General features: G+C 46.7%; 1 protein-coding gene across 5 annotated transcripts in view; it reads right to left on the reverse strand.

Annotated features, from left to right (window-relative positions):
• Nucleotides 1–521: 521 nt before the first annotated feature.
• Nucleotides 522–18,259, reverse strand: part of LOC108931312 (adhesion G protein-coupled receptor B2-like) — a 33,597-nt gene continuing 15,859 nt past the window's right edge. For 3 of the 5 annotated variants that reach the window (XM_018747003.2, XM_018747006.2, XM_018747002.2), the window contains exons 16-29: nucleotides 17,881–18,007; nucleotides 16,885–16,988; nucleotides 16,501–16,603; nucleotides 16,195–16,345; nucleotides 11,534–11,603; nucleotides 8,056–8,122; nucleotides 7,868–7,953; nucleotides 6,609–6,780; nucleotides 6,316–6,399; nucleotides 5,295–5,334; nucleotides 3,794–4,404; nucleotides 3,410–3,520; nucleotides 1,207–1,260; nucleotides 522–939 (exon numbers count right to left, since the gene is read on the reverse strand). In XM_018747003.2, coding sequence (XP_018602519.2) covers nucleotides 763–939; nucleotides 1,207–1,260; nucleotides 3,410–3,520; nucleotides 3,794–4,404; nucleotides 5,295–5,334; nucleotides 6,316–6,399; nucleotides 6,609–6,780; nucleotides 7,868–7,953; nucleotides 8,056–8,122; nucleotides 11,534–11,603; nucleotides 16,195–16,345; nucleotides 16,501–16,603; nucleotides 16,885–16,988; nucleotides 17,881–18,007 — 1,957 coding nt within the window. In that variant the 3' untranslated portion in view covers nucleotides 522–762. The remainder of the gene's footprint in view (nucleotides 940–1,206; nucleotides 1,261–3,409; nucleotides 3,521–3,793; nucleotides 4,405–5,294; nucleotides 5,335–6,315; nucleotides 6,400–6,608; nucleotides 6,781–7,867; nucleotides 7,954–8,055; nucleotides 8,123–11,533; nucleotides 11,604–16,194; nucleotides 16,346–16,500; nucleotides 16,604–16,884; nucleotides 16,989–17,880; nucleotides 18,008–18,259) is intronic. The other 2 variants (XM_018747007.2, XM_018747004.2) reach the window with 2 other exon arrangements.

The following is an 18,259-nucleotide window of genomic DNA, read 5'->3' on the forward strand; positions in this document are numbered from 1 at the left end:
TGCACCCAAACGCATGTACCACTCACAACTGAGTGTTGATGCTTTCCTCTTACAGATAGTCTTCGACGCACAACCGGGTTCCGCTCCAACAACCGAGTTCGTAGGTTGACCTAATATAAATTTACCACTTTTAACTGCTTGTCTTGGTCAGGGTCATGGCGGTCCGGAGCCTATCCTAGAATCTCTCAATGCAACGCTGAAAGGAGGGTACACCCTGGACGGGACGCTGGTCCATCGCAACGTAGCCACACACAGTCACACACTACTGCCACCGGTAGAGTGTCCAGTTCACCTGAACTGCATGTCTTTGGATTGTGGGAGGAAACCAGAGCACCCACAAGAAGGCCACACAGGAACAGAGAAAACACAAACTTCATACCCTGTGAGGCAGCAGTGCTACCTGCTGCACCACCATGCTGCCAAATAAGGAATTCACCTAACAAGAACAGACATAAGACTAAATTCCTGCAAGAAGAAGAGAAACGGGCAAAACAATCCCACAGGAAAGAATGAATCACATTTATTAATGAAGTTACATTTGTCGGGGTCTCACAGGTTAGAGTCACATTATTCATTAGGAATAAGAGAAGGTAAACAAGCTTAAATGGGCCAACTTGGCACAAGGAGAGCAAGAGGGAGCAGAAACAGTTGAAAGGTGTCAGAGAATGAGATTCCCCAAAAAAATCTGTCTCCACAGAAAGAGTTACAAACAGACCCAACAACCTTCTGGTGTCATTGCAGGAAAAGCAGAGCTCACAGTGCTCAAACTTCAGTCTGGTAGTCTTCCTCAGAGGTGTCTGGTGTGTGGGCAGTGTGTGTGTCACAGTGCTGGTTCTGCAGCTCCAAGCTGTTCTCCTGCTTCTCTGGGCTGGGTGAGGGGTCGAGGGTCATTGTCCGAAAGCCATCCCAGGAGCGATGGTCATCGGGGGTGGACTTTCCCTGAGGACACAAACAGAAGGTGGGACGGTGACCCCTCCCTGTGTATTGTGAAAAACATCTACAGATGATCTGTACTGTTGAACATGCTGCTGTAAAGCCTCTGCAGTTCTCTAGGGTAATAAATCAGAATGTAGAGGTGGAAGCGGGAGCTGAAGGCTAACATGACCTCATGCTGAGCCCAGCACTCAAGGTTATCATCCTACGAACAGGTGTTCACTTCACTCTTGCTAGGGGGTTGCGATGTCTGTTCCCAGCTCTTCTACTTACACTCGAGGAGTCCCTTTCACCTCCAGCTGATGAAATGCTCAACCGATTCTCCCTCTGCAGTGACAGAAATAGGAGTGGTCCACAGTCAACAAGAGGCTGAGGGGGTCCAACACCTGCTGGACAGGGGTCAAACTCCAAGCTCAAACTTAACATGACAGAAAAACAGTAAATTACATACACTTATTCAGCCAAATTCAGCAGAATCAGAAAAGACTGCTAGTGCATTTCACTGGTGAGGATTGTGAAATGTGAGGCCAACAGGAAGGACCATGGAGGAAACCACACCATGTGGCATGTGACACAGTGAGGATGGAGAAGCAGAGAACGGTGAAGGAGTCACCAGAGGCTCAGGTGAATCTACATGCTAAAGGCAGGAATAAATGTATTAACAACTAATGTACTAATAACAGTTTATCACTACTGCCCACTACTGGCATCTTTACCTGTATCACTCATGTTTCCAAAGGGTCTCCTGAACACTTGGACATAATTATACTGATGACAAAAACATGAAGTTTCAATCAAAGCATCCAGGAATGATAGCAAAAAAGTGAAGCCTAAAATGTGATTTTATTCTTTTCATAATGAACTATGTCTCTCTCTCTCTCTCTCTCTCTCTCTCTCTCTCTCTCACTCACACACACACACACACACACACACACACACACACACACACACACACACACACACAGATCACTGAGATGGAACCCGTCAGATATAGTTCATACTGAAGTTGAACACCAAAACTAACATGACTTTTAAATGCTGCGGTTGCTAATACAACAAGTGTTGAATAGGCGTTAAATCAGGAGGCCAACATGGTACAGTTCACACTACAGTTGTGGCTGAACTTCTGGGAATGACTAATTATGGCAGAAGGCCTTTAAATACAGTAAAATGTGGTAAATTCACAGGTCTGAAAGCAGCCAAAGGAAAATGAGTTTATGGTTAGACCTCAGAGGAGAGGTGCACCAGACTAACGATATCACTGAAAGAGAGAATATCTGTAACCATGGCAATGAAGAACAAACCCAAGGTTATTTACAGTGAAATGTAAGGAGCATAAGAAATTGGGACTTCCGATGTTGTTTATGCTGAACGACTCAACTGGGTCTTGACAGCACAGAGGCAGAATCAGTTCACTGAGAACAAGCAGGTACACAAAGGTACATGAAAGAGCTCAAAGACAAAGGGTCGGAATACTTCACAGGGGTGGTTATACTGCTGTATCTAAGGAGATCCAGAAAGGCAACCTCATCTGTCAGAGTTTGCTCAAGTTACCCTATAGATGGAGTATTAATTTTTACAGTCAGTTTGACACTTGTGTGGAATGCATATTTACGGTGTGGACTGGATGGCGACAATCGAAGTTTGTAGAGAAGATATCCTGAATCGTCCAACTTGTCTCCAGCAAGACAGAATTCCATCACACACCCATATCAAGGGTTTCAAAGCGTCTGGAGCAGCTTCATTCTTAAAACAGCATATTGAAAGGGTACTGGGGTAAAGTAAATTCTGTGAAAGAAGCTCAAGTAAAAAGGGTTGTACAATTAACAGCCCTTTCATTGGAATAGCAGCACTTGTGGTTAAAGTTACAGGAAGAAAAGTAAACTTGACCAACCCAGTGCCTTTTAAGCTTTAAGCACACTGTTAAGCAGCTTTGGGGCTTTTCTCTCTTTTCTCCACCAACCTTCAGTCTCACGACCAACTGACAAAAAGCTTCAAATGATTAATTCTCCCATGTTCTGTTTCAGGTGGCCCTCTACATCCTAAAAGTACACATATGGTAATACACACACACACACACACACACACACATTTTCGGAACCGCAAATCCCATATGGGGTTGCGGGGAACCGGAGCCTACCCGGCAACACAGGGCGTAAGGCCGGAGGGGGAGGGGACACACCCAGGACGGGACGCCAGTCCGTCGCAAGGCACCCCAAGCGGGACTCGAACCCCAGACCCACTGGAGAGCAGGACCTGGTCCAACCCACTCCACCACCGCGCCCCCCTTTCATATGGTAATATACACAGTTAAATATGACCACAGCAAGACTGTGTTGGAAGGAGCTGTCGGTTGTCCCTTAACACACACGTTACACAGCTGTCTCCATGAAAATAAATTGATGAGTTTGTGTGTGTGTGTGCACGTGTGTGTGTGTGCGCGCGTGTGTGTGGACACGCCTGCAAAAACACTCACCCTGACGGCAGATGAGGCCAGGTTCTGTTGGTACCTGTCTATGGAATGGAACTTTGTGTGGTTAAGCCAATGGTACAGATCATGCTGCTGCTTTCGGTTGTGCATCACCTTCTAGAACAAAGGAGAAATACAGACAGGCAGCACCTCTGACGGTTCAAAATCATAACTCCAAACACAAGCATGAAGATGCACAGAATGAAATGAGCAAAAGACTTGTGTGAGAAAGTGTGGAAAAACCAAAGTGTAAAGAAGCAGGAGGCACAGCAGACACAGCTGCAAAGCGTGGGTGTGACAACTCCTCTCTATACGTGTGGGACACAAAGCAACATGAAGACCTACAGAAGACAGTGAAAAAGGGCTGGAAAACCAGGCGTTCCTCCTTACCTCCAGGGACCCAGCCGAGTGGCTGGAGCTGGAGCTGCCCAGTCTGCGGGGAAGGGTGCGGTGGGTGTGGCCTCTAATAGTGTTTCGGGGCTGCAGATGGTCTGGCAGGTTCTTCTGGATGCCACAGGACTTGCTGAGGGTCAAGCTCATGTGGTCCAGAGACAGCAGACTGTGGTAGGCTTCTAGGCCGCCCAGGCGTGGCGGCACCCGTGGAGGCTCATCCTCCCCCTCAATTGTCCGTTGTCCCTCGTCCCTCAAAGTCTGAGGTGGCAGGTTCATGTAGTCCCCATCGCTACTGTCCCCAAGACTCACCTGTGGCTCTGGAGGCCGTGCCCAGTGCAGAACGCTGTCGGTGGGCACATATACTGGTGCCTCCTGCTGCCGGTGCTGCTCCATGGCTTCTTTAGGCCGCTGCACTCTAAGCTCACTGAGGCTCCCTAATGGTGGCAACTGCACCAGGTTTGGTGGCAGTGCATTTCGGGGCAACCTGTTGCTGCGAACACCTCCATCAGTGGCAGGTGCCTTCATCTGCTCCCGCTCATCCAGTGAGATGCGGGACAGTGTTCTGGTGATGGTGGCCAGGTTACAAGTGTCCAGCTCCTTAAAGATGACTGAGGGGAGAGCAGAGCAGCAAACGTGGAGGAAACAACAAGAGACGGAAGAGTTAGGAAACAGATGAGGGTGAAGAGAAGGAGAGAGGAAAAGAGAGAGACAGCTGTAGGATTTCAATGCTCTCAGACACAGACCATCACTCAAGTGTTTAGAAAACACCCCAAATGAGACAATAAACACAAGCGAAAAGTTCCAGATGGTTGTGTGGAAATTCAGAGCAGTTTTCATACACAGACCGACACTCAGCTTTGTACTCACGTGTACATTTCTAATCAGCTTTTTTTAAAGTGTTCTTCTCAGCAAGGAGACGCAAGGCGCTGAACAATAAAGCACATACACATGTACGCACACACGCACGTGCATGCACACAGACGCTGTCTGAACCGCTTGTCCCATATGGGGGTCGCAGGGAGCCAGAGCCTAACCTGGCAACACAGGGCATAAGGCTGGAGGGGGAGGGGACACACCCAGGACAGGACGCCAGTCCGCTGCAAGGCACCCCAAGCGGGACTAGAACCCCAGACCCACCAGAGAGCAGGACCCAGTTCAACCCACTGCGCTACCGCGCCCCCCTAAAGCACATACAGTGACTGTAAAAAGTGAGAAAAGGAGAAAATGGAGAGAAAGAAGAGAGGGAGACAAAACCCAGACCAAGGAAACAGTGGAGAGATAAATGTGTAGAGATGTCAGTCCTAGGAGCCGCGCAGTTCTCCGGCACGTTCTAGAGTCACACTTTGCTTGTGTGGGCTGCTGGTCTAACTGGGAGGTGCAGTTCATGTTAAAGGAGCCTCTCCGCAGGTCCCAATAAGAAACCCCTTTTAGACACAGAACCCGGTGACTTGTAACAACAGGACGTTCCTTCCCGGGAAAGAGCAAAATACCATGGTACCTGTGTGACTGGTGAGGTCCAAACCTTTCTCAAAGTCCACCTGCGAAAGAAAAGAGGGAGAGTGCTGAGCCAGGGCAGGAGGTTTGAGCACAGGCTAAAGCTGCTCTCCTGGCCCTGACTTTGGATTTGCCTCTGAGCCCTACAGACTCCAGGGCTTTGAAATCCAGTGGAAGTCATTCACGTTGAGCAGAAGAAGTGTGAAAGTGTGGTTCCTCAGTTCTGCAGAGAAGAGCTCAGTGTGTGTTTTTCAGACTTGGTGCAGAACAGGATGGACGAATTTAGCTCAAGTAGGAAGTAAAATTAGTCACTCTTCTGTTTTTAAGTCTTTGTTGCCTGAAAACCTAAAGCACATGCCAATGTAAAACACAGTGAACTATACTGGTTGCGGGTACATTAAAAGCTGTTGTTATGTTTTACAGTGGTAACAGCATTTCAGGCAAAAAGCAATTAAAAGTCACAATGCGCATGTAACAAATGTGAACCAAGTCCTGTGAAGGACCCCAGTGAGACTCCAGTGAGACAGACTGAGGTTAGACCAACTTCCCAGCACTTTCTGCCCTTGACTGCCATTGTAACATTGGACAGGCAATGGAAACCGTGTTATTAAAGAACTAATCAAAACTTACTAATTACATTGTATTAATCATTCATTAATAATAACAAATTAATTAATTACAACAAACCAATAATGACTAATTAATTATCACAAAACATTTTAAGTGTTTACTTATTGAAGAAATATCAAACAGTTCACAATTGGTATGTATTAACAAATATACAGTGGTGCAACTGCGATAATCAACATTAGCAAAAAACAGAAATCCAGCAAGAAGGAAGGGTGTAAGAACATGATCGTGTGGCTTTGAGCCTATTCTGTGCTTTCCGTTTCACACATGTGGCCCTGAGTCCATGAGGAGGGTCAGCATCACGGTGCTGTCATGCACAGGAATGAAGCGGAATCTGATGTAATGCGCCACGATCTGCGCTGTGGCATAATGAGGGGATGTGATACAGTACTCACCTGTGTCTGGCCGTTCTTGCAGGAACCCTCAGAATGCTCACTGTTGCTGCACACAGTCGGACGGCCTCTCACTGCATCCTGAACCTGCAGGAGGTAAAATGTATGACATCATTTGTACACAAACAACAGATTATTTATCCATAGGTAGAGTCTGAATATATACGTAGGTCATCTGTATGGCTACAGGTAAGATATGAATTGGCCAGTATATACTAATTCTGCATGTATCCAGTGGAAATCTGGTCTTCATCCAATTACTGCCAGGGTTAGAGGTCACTGAAGGAGAGACTCACCTCTCTACGTAGTACGCCATGAACCATGAGGATGACCACACCTTGGATGCCATCAAAGACACCAAAGAGCACCTGGAATAAGGCAGAGCGCCCATCGGTGATGGCCAGCACAGCTGACATCCACGTGAGTGCCAACATGGGAAGCACAACACAGGAACTCCACAGCGACACCCTGCAGAGGCCAAAGTGCCCTTCACCACCATGCCACCAGGGAGTGTTACTTGCTCTATCTCTATCTTCTGTGGTTTGGGGAGTGGGGGGGGGGGGAGGGGTGGTCAGCCAAAACAGTAATGAAGAGGAAGGTTTGACATCACTGTGGGATGTGAACCACTAAGGGAACAATGACTACTGGAGGGGAGATGGGAACATTTTCCACTGTCTTCATAGCAAAAAGTCACTGCTGGACCTGCAGCCATCCAACAGCCCCCAAAGAACCCCCCTGAAGAACAGCCAGAGAGTCCCTGAAGTCTTCATTACAATGAAACATTATGACTTCATTCTGAAGACTAGTCGGTCGATATGGTCTTTTCAGCCAGTTCAGGTTTTAGTGATACTTTGTTAAACTCGCTATATGTTTTTACCACATGGCTCTACAGCTTTAGGAGCATGTTAGCTTGTCATGTACACAAACCAACTGGCTTTTGTACAGAGTAAGAAAGGAAATGTGAAAGAGATTAAACAGTCATGAAGTGAGTTGAAGAGCTGGAGTGGCCAGTCAGAGTAAGATGTTGAGGCAGAGAAAGAGGACTTGGGTGAGGACAGGAAGCGAGAGAGGACTGACAAACACAGCTGTGCTGGTGATGGAGGAGGCAAGAGCCAAGCTTGAGATCACACCATACTTGGAGAACCTGAGTAGAAGAATGAAGGGGGGAGAGAAGACAGTAAAACACAGGGAAGGAGAGGAAACAGAGCAGATAGGAAGAGGAGGTGTGGACACACCATGGGCAGAGGAACGAAGCAGCAGATCAGAGCAGACAGAAAACAGATGAGTTACGACGCACAGTAAATTCACACCAAATGAGAATCACACCACAAACACTAAAAGAAGACGGTCAGGGTCAGATGATAGGTACAGAGGGGTCTGTGAAACCACATGTTCACTACAGAGAGGATCAGACCACTAATATACAGATACACTGTGAACAGGAAAAGTACAGAACACAACCTGCACTGTGTTGCTCAGACCTGCTCCCCCTGCTGACTATTAAGCGCCACAGCTCAAGTGACGTGTGTATGTGTGATGTATACAGTGTTCGTACCCTGCCCTCTGCTTCGTGTGTGCATCTGAGATGCTGTCTCTGGCCATCAGCTTGTTGAAGATTACGATTCCAATCAGCAAGTTTACCTGCAGGTGACAAAGCTCAATCAGTAAGGGTGTAATAACATGACATTCATGTAGAACGGTTCAGAACGAGACTTGAAAGAGTGAAAGTGAGATGAAACTTACAAGGACAATGAGAGCAGCAGGACCCACAAATGCATACAGTAGTCCACCTTGGAGAGAAAGCCAGCAGCTATGGACAGAGAGAGCCCAAGGGTTCAGGGTTTGAATAGCTGACACACCTCTGATATGTCAAAGTGCAGTGTAAGTGCAGTGTGAGTTCAGTGTGCAGAGGTATTGGAATCTTACTGTACAACAGTGCTGTGAAAAGGCTTTTGTCCCGTTTAAATGAATGGAGGATGAGAAAGAAAACCCATTACTTGACTCAAATAAGGTTATTCCCTGAAATCATCCCATTACGTAAAGTCCCACTGAGGGGATCAAATTTACATTATTTACAAAAAAAAACTGATCTCACACACACACACATTTTCTGAACCGCTTGTCCCATACGGGGTCGCGGGGAACCGGAGCCTACCCGGCAACTCAGGGCGTAAGGCCGGAGGGGGAGGGGACACACCCAGGACGGGACACCAGTCCACCGCAAGGCACCCCAAGCGGGACTTGAACCCCAAACCCACTAGAGAGCAGGACCCGGTCCAACCCACTGCGCCACCGCGCCCCCCAAAAACTGATCAATTTCAGCTAAAAATGTGTCACTAAAGATCAATGAAAAAACCAAAATACAAGGTGTTCTATACATGACAATAAAGTACTCCTTAGTGTTGAAAATGTCTGAAAACAGATCTCACACACCCTTCACACCACTCTGGCTCACCTGGACAATAAAAACTGCTATGCAAGGCTATTATTTGTGGACTATAGCTTGGCATTTAACACTGTCATCCCAACAAAGCTGATCCACAGACTACTAGGTCTCGGGCTGAGTGCCACATTGTGCAACTGGATCCTGGATTTCCTCACCAACAGACCCCAGCGTGTGCGGATTGGCAGTAATACCTCCTCCCCACTGACCCTCAACACTGCCTCTCCACAGGGAAGCATCCTGAGCCCGGTGCTGTATTTCTTGTTCACACATGACTGTGTGGCCAAGCACAGCTCCAACACCATCATACAGTTTGCTGACGATACCACCATTGTGGGTCTGATCACCAACAACGATGAGACGGCCTACAGAGAGTAGGTGAGGCTCCTGGCAGAGTGGTGCCAGGACAACAACCTGTCTCTCAATGTCAGTAAAACTAAGGAGCTGATGATTGACTTCAGGAAACAGGATACAGTTCATGCATCCATCTACACAGGAGGGGACATTGCAGAGAGGGTCAACAGCTTCAAATTCCTAGGGGTCACCCTCACTGCCAAACTCACATGGACTGAGCACACAGCAGACCATCAAAAAAGCCCATCAATGCTTCCACTTCCTCAGGCGTCTGAAGAAAGCCAGGATGTCCACTACAGTCCTCACCACTTTCTACAGGTGTGCTGTGGAGTCCATCCTCACAGGGTATATTACATCCTGGGGTGGCAGCTGCTCCATACAGGACAAGAAAGCCCTACAGAGGGTGGTCAAAACAGCTCAGGAAATCATCGGCATGCAGCTACCAGAAAGACGATGCGCATCATGAAAGATCACAGTCACCCCGCACGGGCACTTTTCTCTTTTCTGCCCTCTGGAAAGCGGCTCAGGTCTATTCGAACTGGCACTGCTAGGTACAGGAACAGCTTTCACCCCAGTGCTGTAAGAGTATACAACACTCACCAATGTGCCACCTTTAGTAACTAGAGTTGTGCTGCTCCTTCCAGGCACATTGGTACATTACTGCCACACCCACACCTCCGAGCCGACACGGAACGCCTGGGACGCAGCGCAGACTGGGGCATAAAAGGCTGCGTCAGACCAGCAGCTGATGCGGAACCTTGTTCAGCCTTGTTGTTTGCGACCTCCTAGCGCTTCTAATTCCTGTTCCCTACGTCTTCCCCGATCCCGTCCCTTGTTCCCACGATCCAGTACCTCTTTATGATCATCGACCTCTTGCCTGTGTACTGACCTCACCCTTTGGATTCTCCCTGTAACAACGTTTGCACCTCGAAGACTAATTGCCTGTTCTTTGACCACCTCTCTTGGATTTCCCTGAATACACCACGTATACTGCTCTGTACTTGGGTCCGCCGCTTCCTTCCGAAACCAGACATGACAATTACACTGTCACTTTAAGCATTCTCATGTTCTGAGTTCTCTGGCTGTCTAGTGGTATTATTGTTATTATTGTTACTGTTATTTATTATTATTGCTACTGCATTACTCACTGTCATTGTCACTGTCATTGTTTTTTTTGTGCAATATCTCTACTTTGTCTTTGTCCTTGTCCATAGTCTGTGGAGAAGCATTCAAAAAGAATTTCATGATACTTGTACACGGTACTTGTACCTATGACAATAAACTTGAAACTTCATTTGATCATGAGATTCAAGCTTTATATATGCCAGTGAAGGAAAAAATTAATTATAGAATTGGTAGAGTACAACATTTAAAACAGGTAACATTAGCAGAAGCATTACACAAGCAGTGTGTACTATAGATATGGAATACAAATGGGAAACACATATATATACCTGATAAATGATATAATGTAAATTTAAGGAGTAGACAGGAGATTCGGTGAGAAATTAGAAATGGGTCTATAAGAGATGTGTTTTGAGATCCGTCTTGAACGCTGAGAGAGATTCAGCAGTTCTAAGTGATCTGAACGACTGTGACATTAACTAGTTGCACCACCAGTAGGACAACTTGCGCACGTTCCTAGATCGATGGGAGTGACACGGTTGGCATGTCTGGGAGTGAGATCTTTTTGGTTTTTGTTTTTTCCTGCGGTTTTCTTTTCAGACTACTGGCAAAAGTTTTGCATTATGTTGCTATAAGAAAGCCCCAATAAAGGAGCATTTGCAGAGCAAGGACAGGGTGTTGGCAGTCAGAGGGGACTCCTTGATTCCTTTGTTTATGCCACACCTCCCACAGGCCTGATTATTTACCACCTTAATTAGGTTGATTAAAGCTAGGGGGTATTTACTTTTTTACACCTCTCATTGCACATTTCACTGTCCTCCACAAAACAAGGAAATGATATAAAACAACACTGATGAAATATTTTTTGTCTCTCCGGCTCCATTCATGCACAGTACTGCTAGAACTGGACCTCACCTAATTGAATGTCTGAAAACTGCCAAAACAGAGAAAACTGGAAAGGAGGCAAATACCTTTCACCTTTAAATGCAAACACACACACACATTTTCAGAACCGCTTGTCCCATACGGGGTCACGGAGCCCAACCCGGCAACACAGGGCGTAAGGCTGAAGGGGGAGGGGACACACCCAGGACAGGACGCCAGTCCGTCGCAAGGCACCCCAAGCGGGACTCGAACCCCCGACCCACCGAAGAGCAGGACTGTGGGCCAACCCACTGCGCCACCGCACCCCCTTAAATGCAAATATGTAGCACAAATGTTTTGAAAAACAGTAAACTGTAGTTGAACGTGCTGTAGCTGAAAAAAGGTTAAAGATGAAAGTTTGCATTATTGACTCACTATGCTGATGTGCCGTAACCCCTAGTCCTGGTGAACCCAAGAGACACAGCTACAACGAGAGCTGGAAGACCTAAGAGTGACAGAGAGACAGAGGACAGGTTGCAGACATTCGCATTATCGACACACACATCATTATTGATTTCTATTCCATCAATTTCAAATCCACTTTTCTTCTAGCCCAGCTTCCCTCATAATGTGTTCAGTGGTGCAGGAGTTAGAAAAGCGAGGAGAACGTGTGCACCCTTGTCTTACACTTTTGTCAAGAGGAAAGCACTGTGGCCTCCTGTCCAGTGTACAAGTTCTTCATGAAGATTATCGGATAGTCCAGCACTCCTGGGACCTGTGCTGTAGAGCTGTACACATCTGCAATGTTAGTGTAGAGCAGACCCAGAACCCTGCTCCCTCTTGTACTGTGTTGGAAATACTGGCTTCATGTTGACTTTGGTGTTGAGCTGTATTGATACGTTCTATTCATGTTTTACGTACAGTCAACACTGCTTGCTCTGATCGTGTATCATCAGTTGGTCACTAACCATGTGGTGACAAAGGGCTCTGTCAGGTGCTCACTCGACAAGAACCAACCATCAAACATGTTCCACAGCAGTAACCATCACTGCTGTACAGCTGCACATGCTGGCAGAGTTGGGGGAACTAGGATACACATTTTAACAAACATACTCTATACAATCTTAACTGTCTATGTTTAATTTATCGGTATTTTTCAGTAAAACAGCACACTGACTTTCAGTTCAATTTTTGTATGTCTGTCCTTCTCTTTCGTTGCTCTGGTTTCGTTCCTTCTGATTTTAGTGTGTTTTCTTCAGCGTTTTTGTCCACAGCCAAGACGTCACATCTGAGAAGGGCCTAAACAGAGGCACCTGGTGTAAGATGTCTTTTGTGTTGATGCAGCTGTGGTTTGGGTTGGAACCGAAGGAACCATGGCTGAGAGGAATCCTTCTCATGTGCCTATAATCTAACTATATTTCTCAGCCAAAGGAAGCATGACTTAGTCAGAGCATTGACATGAAATACAAATGACATTATACCATTTGTGGTGAAGATTGGTGTGATTGTGTCAAGAGTTTTGGCATCACCACCCATCACAAGCACCTCTGTTTTGTTGGCATTTAGAGACAAAAAATTTTTGCTCACCCATACTTTTATATTGGTAAAACAATTAGCTATAGACACCACATGTGATGGGTCATCAGGCATCCTTAAGGAAGGATGCTGAGAAATTGGTTCATGCTTTTGTTTTAAGCAGGCTGGACTACTGCAATGCTTTATTATTGGGTTTTCCATACCAGACTGTATCCAGGCTACAGTTGGTACGAAATGGTGCTGCGAGAATTGTCACTAGAACTAGGAAGTACTACCATATAACGCCAGTACTGAAATCTATGCATTAGCTCCCGGTCATATTTAGAGTTAAGTATAAAATCCTACATCTGACCTATAAGGCAGTACATGGCATTACTCCGGCTTACTTTTGTGAGATCGTTGATTCTTATATCCTAGGACAATATCTTTGTTCATTGGATGCAGGTTACCTTAAAGTACCTGTGATCAATAAGACCTCAGCAGGAGGTCGTTCCTTTAGCTATAGAGCACCTAAACTGCGGAATAGTCTAACAGTTACTGTCAGAAATGCCCTGTCTGTCTCAGCCTTTAAATCCTGCCTTAAGACTTACATGTTAACTGGGGCATTCCACCTCGAAATTTAATTCCACTTGGCTGTGTTTCAGTTTTTCCCACCTGTGTGAAAACGTATTAAACTTATTTAAGTTATAAATCACTAACAATTTGTTCTTGTTGAGCATTGCCTCCCTACAGTAAGACCTGAGGAGTCCGGCCAGCCACTACAGAAGTACCCCATGTTGATTGAAGATGATGACCAACTACCATGATGGACGAGATGTACCTTGGTAAATGTACCAACAATGCCATTGCTACCTGTAATCACCGGGTTAGGCTCCAGCTCACTGCGACCCCACTTGGGACAATCGGCTTCTGCAAGTACGTGTAAGTGTGTGTGTGTGTGTGTGTGTGTGTGTGTGTGTGTGTATTTAATCTAGAATGCAGAGGACGGGTTGGGGGGGGGGGGGGGGGGGGGGGGGGCAGCCACTGCCACTGCCACTTGGACCCTCAGAGGTTTTTTCTCCCTCCACTTTCAGTTAGGAGTTTTTGTTCCTTTCCCCCATGGCCAGTAGACATACTCATAGCTTTAGAAAAGGATTTGTATCACGCTAGTTCTGTAGAGTCTTTGTTTCCTTGTCTAATGTATTGTTACTTTCCTCTATGCCTGTGTTCAAGTGCTCTGCGTCACTGCGTGAGAAGAGCGCTCTATAAAAATGAATTGAATTGAATTTTAAAAGGTATTAAAAGATTGAGGTAGGTACTTTGCTGGTATTTGCTAATAAGATTTGGAGAAAATGTGTGATGGAATCAGCACTTGGGTGGTGCAAGAGAACGTGGGTTCAATGCCCTCTCAGCCTGTGTGGAATTTGCATTCTCCTCTGTCTGTGTGGGTTTCCTTCGGGTGTTCCAGTTTCCTCCCACAGTCCAAAGACATGCATTTCAGGTGAACCGGTGGCGATAAATTGCCCATAGTGTGTGAATGGGTGAGTGAGTGCGTGTCTGTGTGTATACTCCCCCTTGTCACATCCACACCCACACCACAATCGACAGCACCTGACAGCAATCAGAGCACTCACCTTCAAAAGACCCTCCTCAGCCCCTTTGCCCTTGGGGAATCTTACTGCGACAACTGTCTCTTTTGCGCCTATGTCCCATTCTTCTTTGTTCCTAGCTCCTATTCTTCGTTCCCTGGCTTTTGACCATTCGCCTCGTCTCCTGACTACATCCATGGATCCTCGGTCCCACTCTGACCACCGATTGCCCAACTCTTCGCCCGTCCCCAATAACGAGAACCCGCCCGACCCCTTGGTTCCTGATAAACGATCCTGCACTTGGGTCCAGCCATCCCCGCGTCCTCGGTTCCACATGACGCCCCTCAGCCTTGAGCCCCATACTTCCCAGAAAGACTGCAGTTCACCGTGACCCTGATCAGGACAAGCAGTTATTGAAATTGGATGGATGAATCGATGGATGGATCGATAGATGGTTGTGTGATAAAATAAAATACTAATCGTGCCCAATATAAGATGAAAACTAAATGGGAATAAGTATGTTCTTGCTGAGTCCATTTTGTTGTGTGATTGATGCCAGGAGGTTTGTAACAGTGATAGATTCTGGGAAAGCTCAAGGAAAAAACTAAGAATTTTTGGGAGAAGAGGGAACTGTGTGAGGAACCTGTGGGAGTAATTTCTTGTAATCCATGAGTTATTGCCCCGCCCTTGCCGCCGGAGCACCAAGGCACAACTGATGCCACTCTCGGACAGACGCATAAAAGGCTGAGCAAGGCAAGGAGCTAGTGCAGAACCTTGTTCAGCCTACCGACTAGCGACTCCTGACTCAACCTATTGCGCCCTCCTACCTGCTCCTTCCTTTTCCCTGTTTCCTGATCCCTCTTCTTGCACCCCTGTGTGATCATTTTGGGTTATCAACGTCTCGCCTGTTCACTGACCTCGTCTTTCTGGATTCCCTTGTTACTGACGTTCGCCCCTCAGAAACCTTCACCTGCTCTTCGAGTACAACTTTGGATTTCCAAAATAAAAGCCCTGTGTACTCCGCACTTTAGTCCGACCACTTCCTTCCGGAACCACATCATGGCAGTTATGTGTTTTATTTACAGTATTTTGTTTTGAGTTACAATGTTTATGTTGTGGGGGGCGCGGTGGCGCAGTGTTGGACCACGGTCCTGCTCTCCGGTGGGTCTGGGGTTCGAGTCCCGCTTGGGGTGCCTTGCGACGGACTGGCGTCCCGTCCTGGGTGTGTCCCCTCCCCCTCCGGCCTTACGCCCTGTGTTGCCGGGTAGGCTCCGGTTTCACCCGTGACCCCGTATGGGACAAGCGGTTCTGAAAGTGTGTGTGTGTGTGTGTGTGTTTATGTTGTACATAGGTTCATTTTGCATTGTTTCTGCTTATTTTTTGTATATTTTTCACTTAGTAGTACTATCTACTGTATTTTGTTTGTATATAGTCTGTGGAGAAGCATTCAAGCAAGAATTTCATAGTACTTTGTACACGGTACTTGTTTTATGACAAACTTTGAACTTGAACTTGTTTAATCAAACTTTTCTGTTTATTGAAGAGCACTGTAAATAAAAATATCACTTGCACCAACATGCTCTGCGACTGCACTATCATTGTGTTTTTGAGGAAAAGACCCACAATGTCAACAGCCCCCCATCACAAATGTGGTGATTAAATCAGTAAATTAAATGCCATGAGGAAAGAAGGGCTGAGCAGTGAAACAGGCATTTACAGAGGCCACAGGGTCATTAATCATGGTGTGCTTCATTCTAATATTTCCTGTCATCAATCACTGTACCTTTACTGTTCTGCTCATAATGTAAAACAATCAGTGCTCCCCTTTCCTCAAGGTGTTTTTCTTTCTGTGCCATTACTACAGCCGACAGGTGAGACACTCTAGGTCACACTGATCATTTCCAGCATTTATGTAGATAATAAACCTGTACCTGACACAGGTGTGCACTGACACCAGTATTTGAGATGTGGCTGTTAAGCCGGCTGTCCTACCCCAGCCCAGACACAGGAACCGCTTGCGAAGGACTTGTGTCTTCATCTTGCCCACTACATCCAGGTATGAGTGCCATGCCTCGGTGAGTACCCAGCAGAAGGAGGACAGGGAGAAGAAGTGGAGTAGGGCAGCTGTGATTATGCACAGCCCCTGGCAGAGAGCAAGGGAGACCCCTTAGTGTGGCTCTATGACACCAGGAGCATTACAGGTATGATAACACAGCTCAGTGTTTTACACTCTTGCTCAAGGTATGTGTTAGCGTTAACACATATAGCAGCACCTGAAGGACACACACAACAGCTTACCTTGCTAAGAGAGTGTGACTGTCCCACTAGAATCAATGCGTTGGAGAGCAGGATGGAGAGACAGAAGTTCACCAGGATGATGGAGCGCTCAGAACGGATGTAACTGAAAGGATAACATTTACATTTATTCATTTGACAGATGCTTTTCTTCAAAGCGACATACATCAACAGAAGGAGAGATTTGGATGTAGACACATGATTCTATAGTAGTCAATCCATCACATTCCACCATAAGAACCAGTACATATCACACAAGTAGTTACATGAATGCTTTTCTATAAAACATAGAAGTGTAATCCAGTACAGCTGAGTGTGCACCGGAGAGTGACATAAGGCCTCGGGTTCTGGGAGCACAAGACAGAGCAGACTGAGAGCAAAACATACCTCCAGAAGATGAAGTAGATGATTTTGAGGATGAGGAGCGCAGCACACGACACCACAGTGCCCACAAGGACAGGGACAGGAGGAAACGTGGAGGGTTTCATCTCCTGAAAGCCAAGGACACACACACACACAAAGAAAAGATGATCACTGGTCACTTTCATTAAGACCCTATACCACTCAGAGGGCTGGTTCTACCAGTAATGACATATGAATTTCATTATGACATCAATATCATGTGTTGTTATTGAGGAGGAAATGAGGGGACAATGGGGACTAGAAGGTGGGCTGCTGTACAGGGTTCTGCTCCATGTCTCCAGACAGGCATCTCAGGAGGTACCACTGCAGCCAGTCCTGCCTTGGACTCGTATCTGAGTACTCTGGGTCCTCATCTTCAGCATTCTCATCTCTACTCAACACTGACTAATATGCCCCCTTCCCATCTTCCCATCAGTCCCCTGCATCTGTCAATCTGCAGCAATGACAGACTGTAGCTGGAGCCTCCTGACGGGGGGCACTTCCTGCATCCCGTCTTGGGTATGGCTCACATACCCAAAGGCCATTTGAGGGGCCTGTCTCTGTCCAGGTAGGATGCCCCCAGGGGCAGGAGGATAAGGTAAGGATGAGCAGCTATAATTCAGCTAAACTCCCATCACCACCTCACACAGTGGGGACAGAGTTGACAGATGTCAGAGTAACAAAGCTGCCCTGCATCACACTCTCTCACACACACACTGTACCCTGCTTGGCTGAGCTGTTCTGTACTCTACTTCTGAAACAATGAAATATTGTTTAATTAGAGTGACAAAGTTGTCCATCATACTCTCACACACACTCACACACTGCACCCTAATCTTGCCGACCAGCTGGGCTGATCTGTCCTGTGCTCTTCTGACAAACCATTAAATATTGAATTCTCAGCATTTCTTGTCCTCATACTGTCCTCTTACGCTTTCCGTTCTGCTAACACACATGGCACTCCGCAGTTGTGAACCCTACCTTGTTGTTCGGCTGCTGTGTTAACACTGCGAAGGTTGACAGTTTGCTGCACAGGCATTTAGTCTGGACTGTGGTGGATGGGAGTGTCTGGCAGCTCTCAGTGTCCCAGTTCTCAGGTCCAGCCTCCCTAGAGGCAGGAAAACACACACACACACACACACACACACACACACACACACACACACACACACACACACACAAAAAGTAAGGACAGAGGGAAAACAGATGGGTGAGTGAGAGAGTGTTCTCAGTCCCCTATGTTGTTTCCCCGTCGCTCTGCTCCTTGGTGCTCTGACTACCAAATAGGCCCTGATTGTCTCCTCCCTGCCTCCTCTCCAGCAAGACCAAACACACTCTTACAATAACGTATTGGATGGTA

Source organism: Scleropages formosus, chromosome 15 (assembly GCF_900964775.1).
Source record: "Scleropages formosus chromosome 15, fSclFor1.1, whole genome shotgun sequence".
Taxonomy (NCBI): domain Eukaryota; kingdom Metazoa; phylum Chordata; class Actinopteri; order Osteoglossiformes; family Osteoglossidae; genus Scleropages; species Scleropages formosus.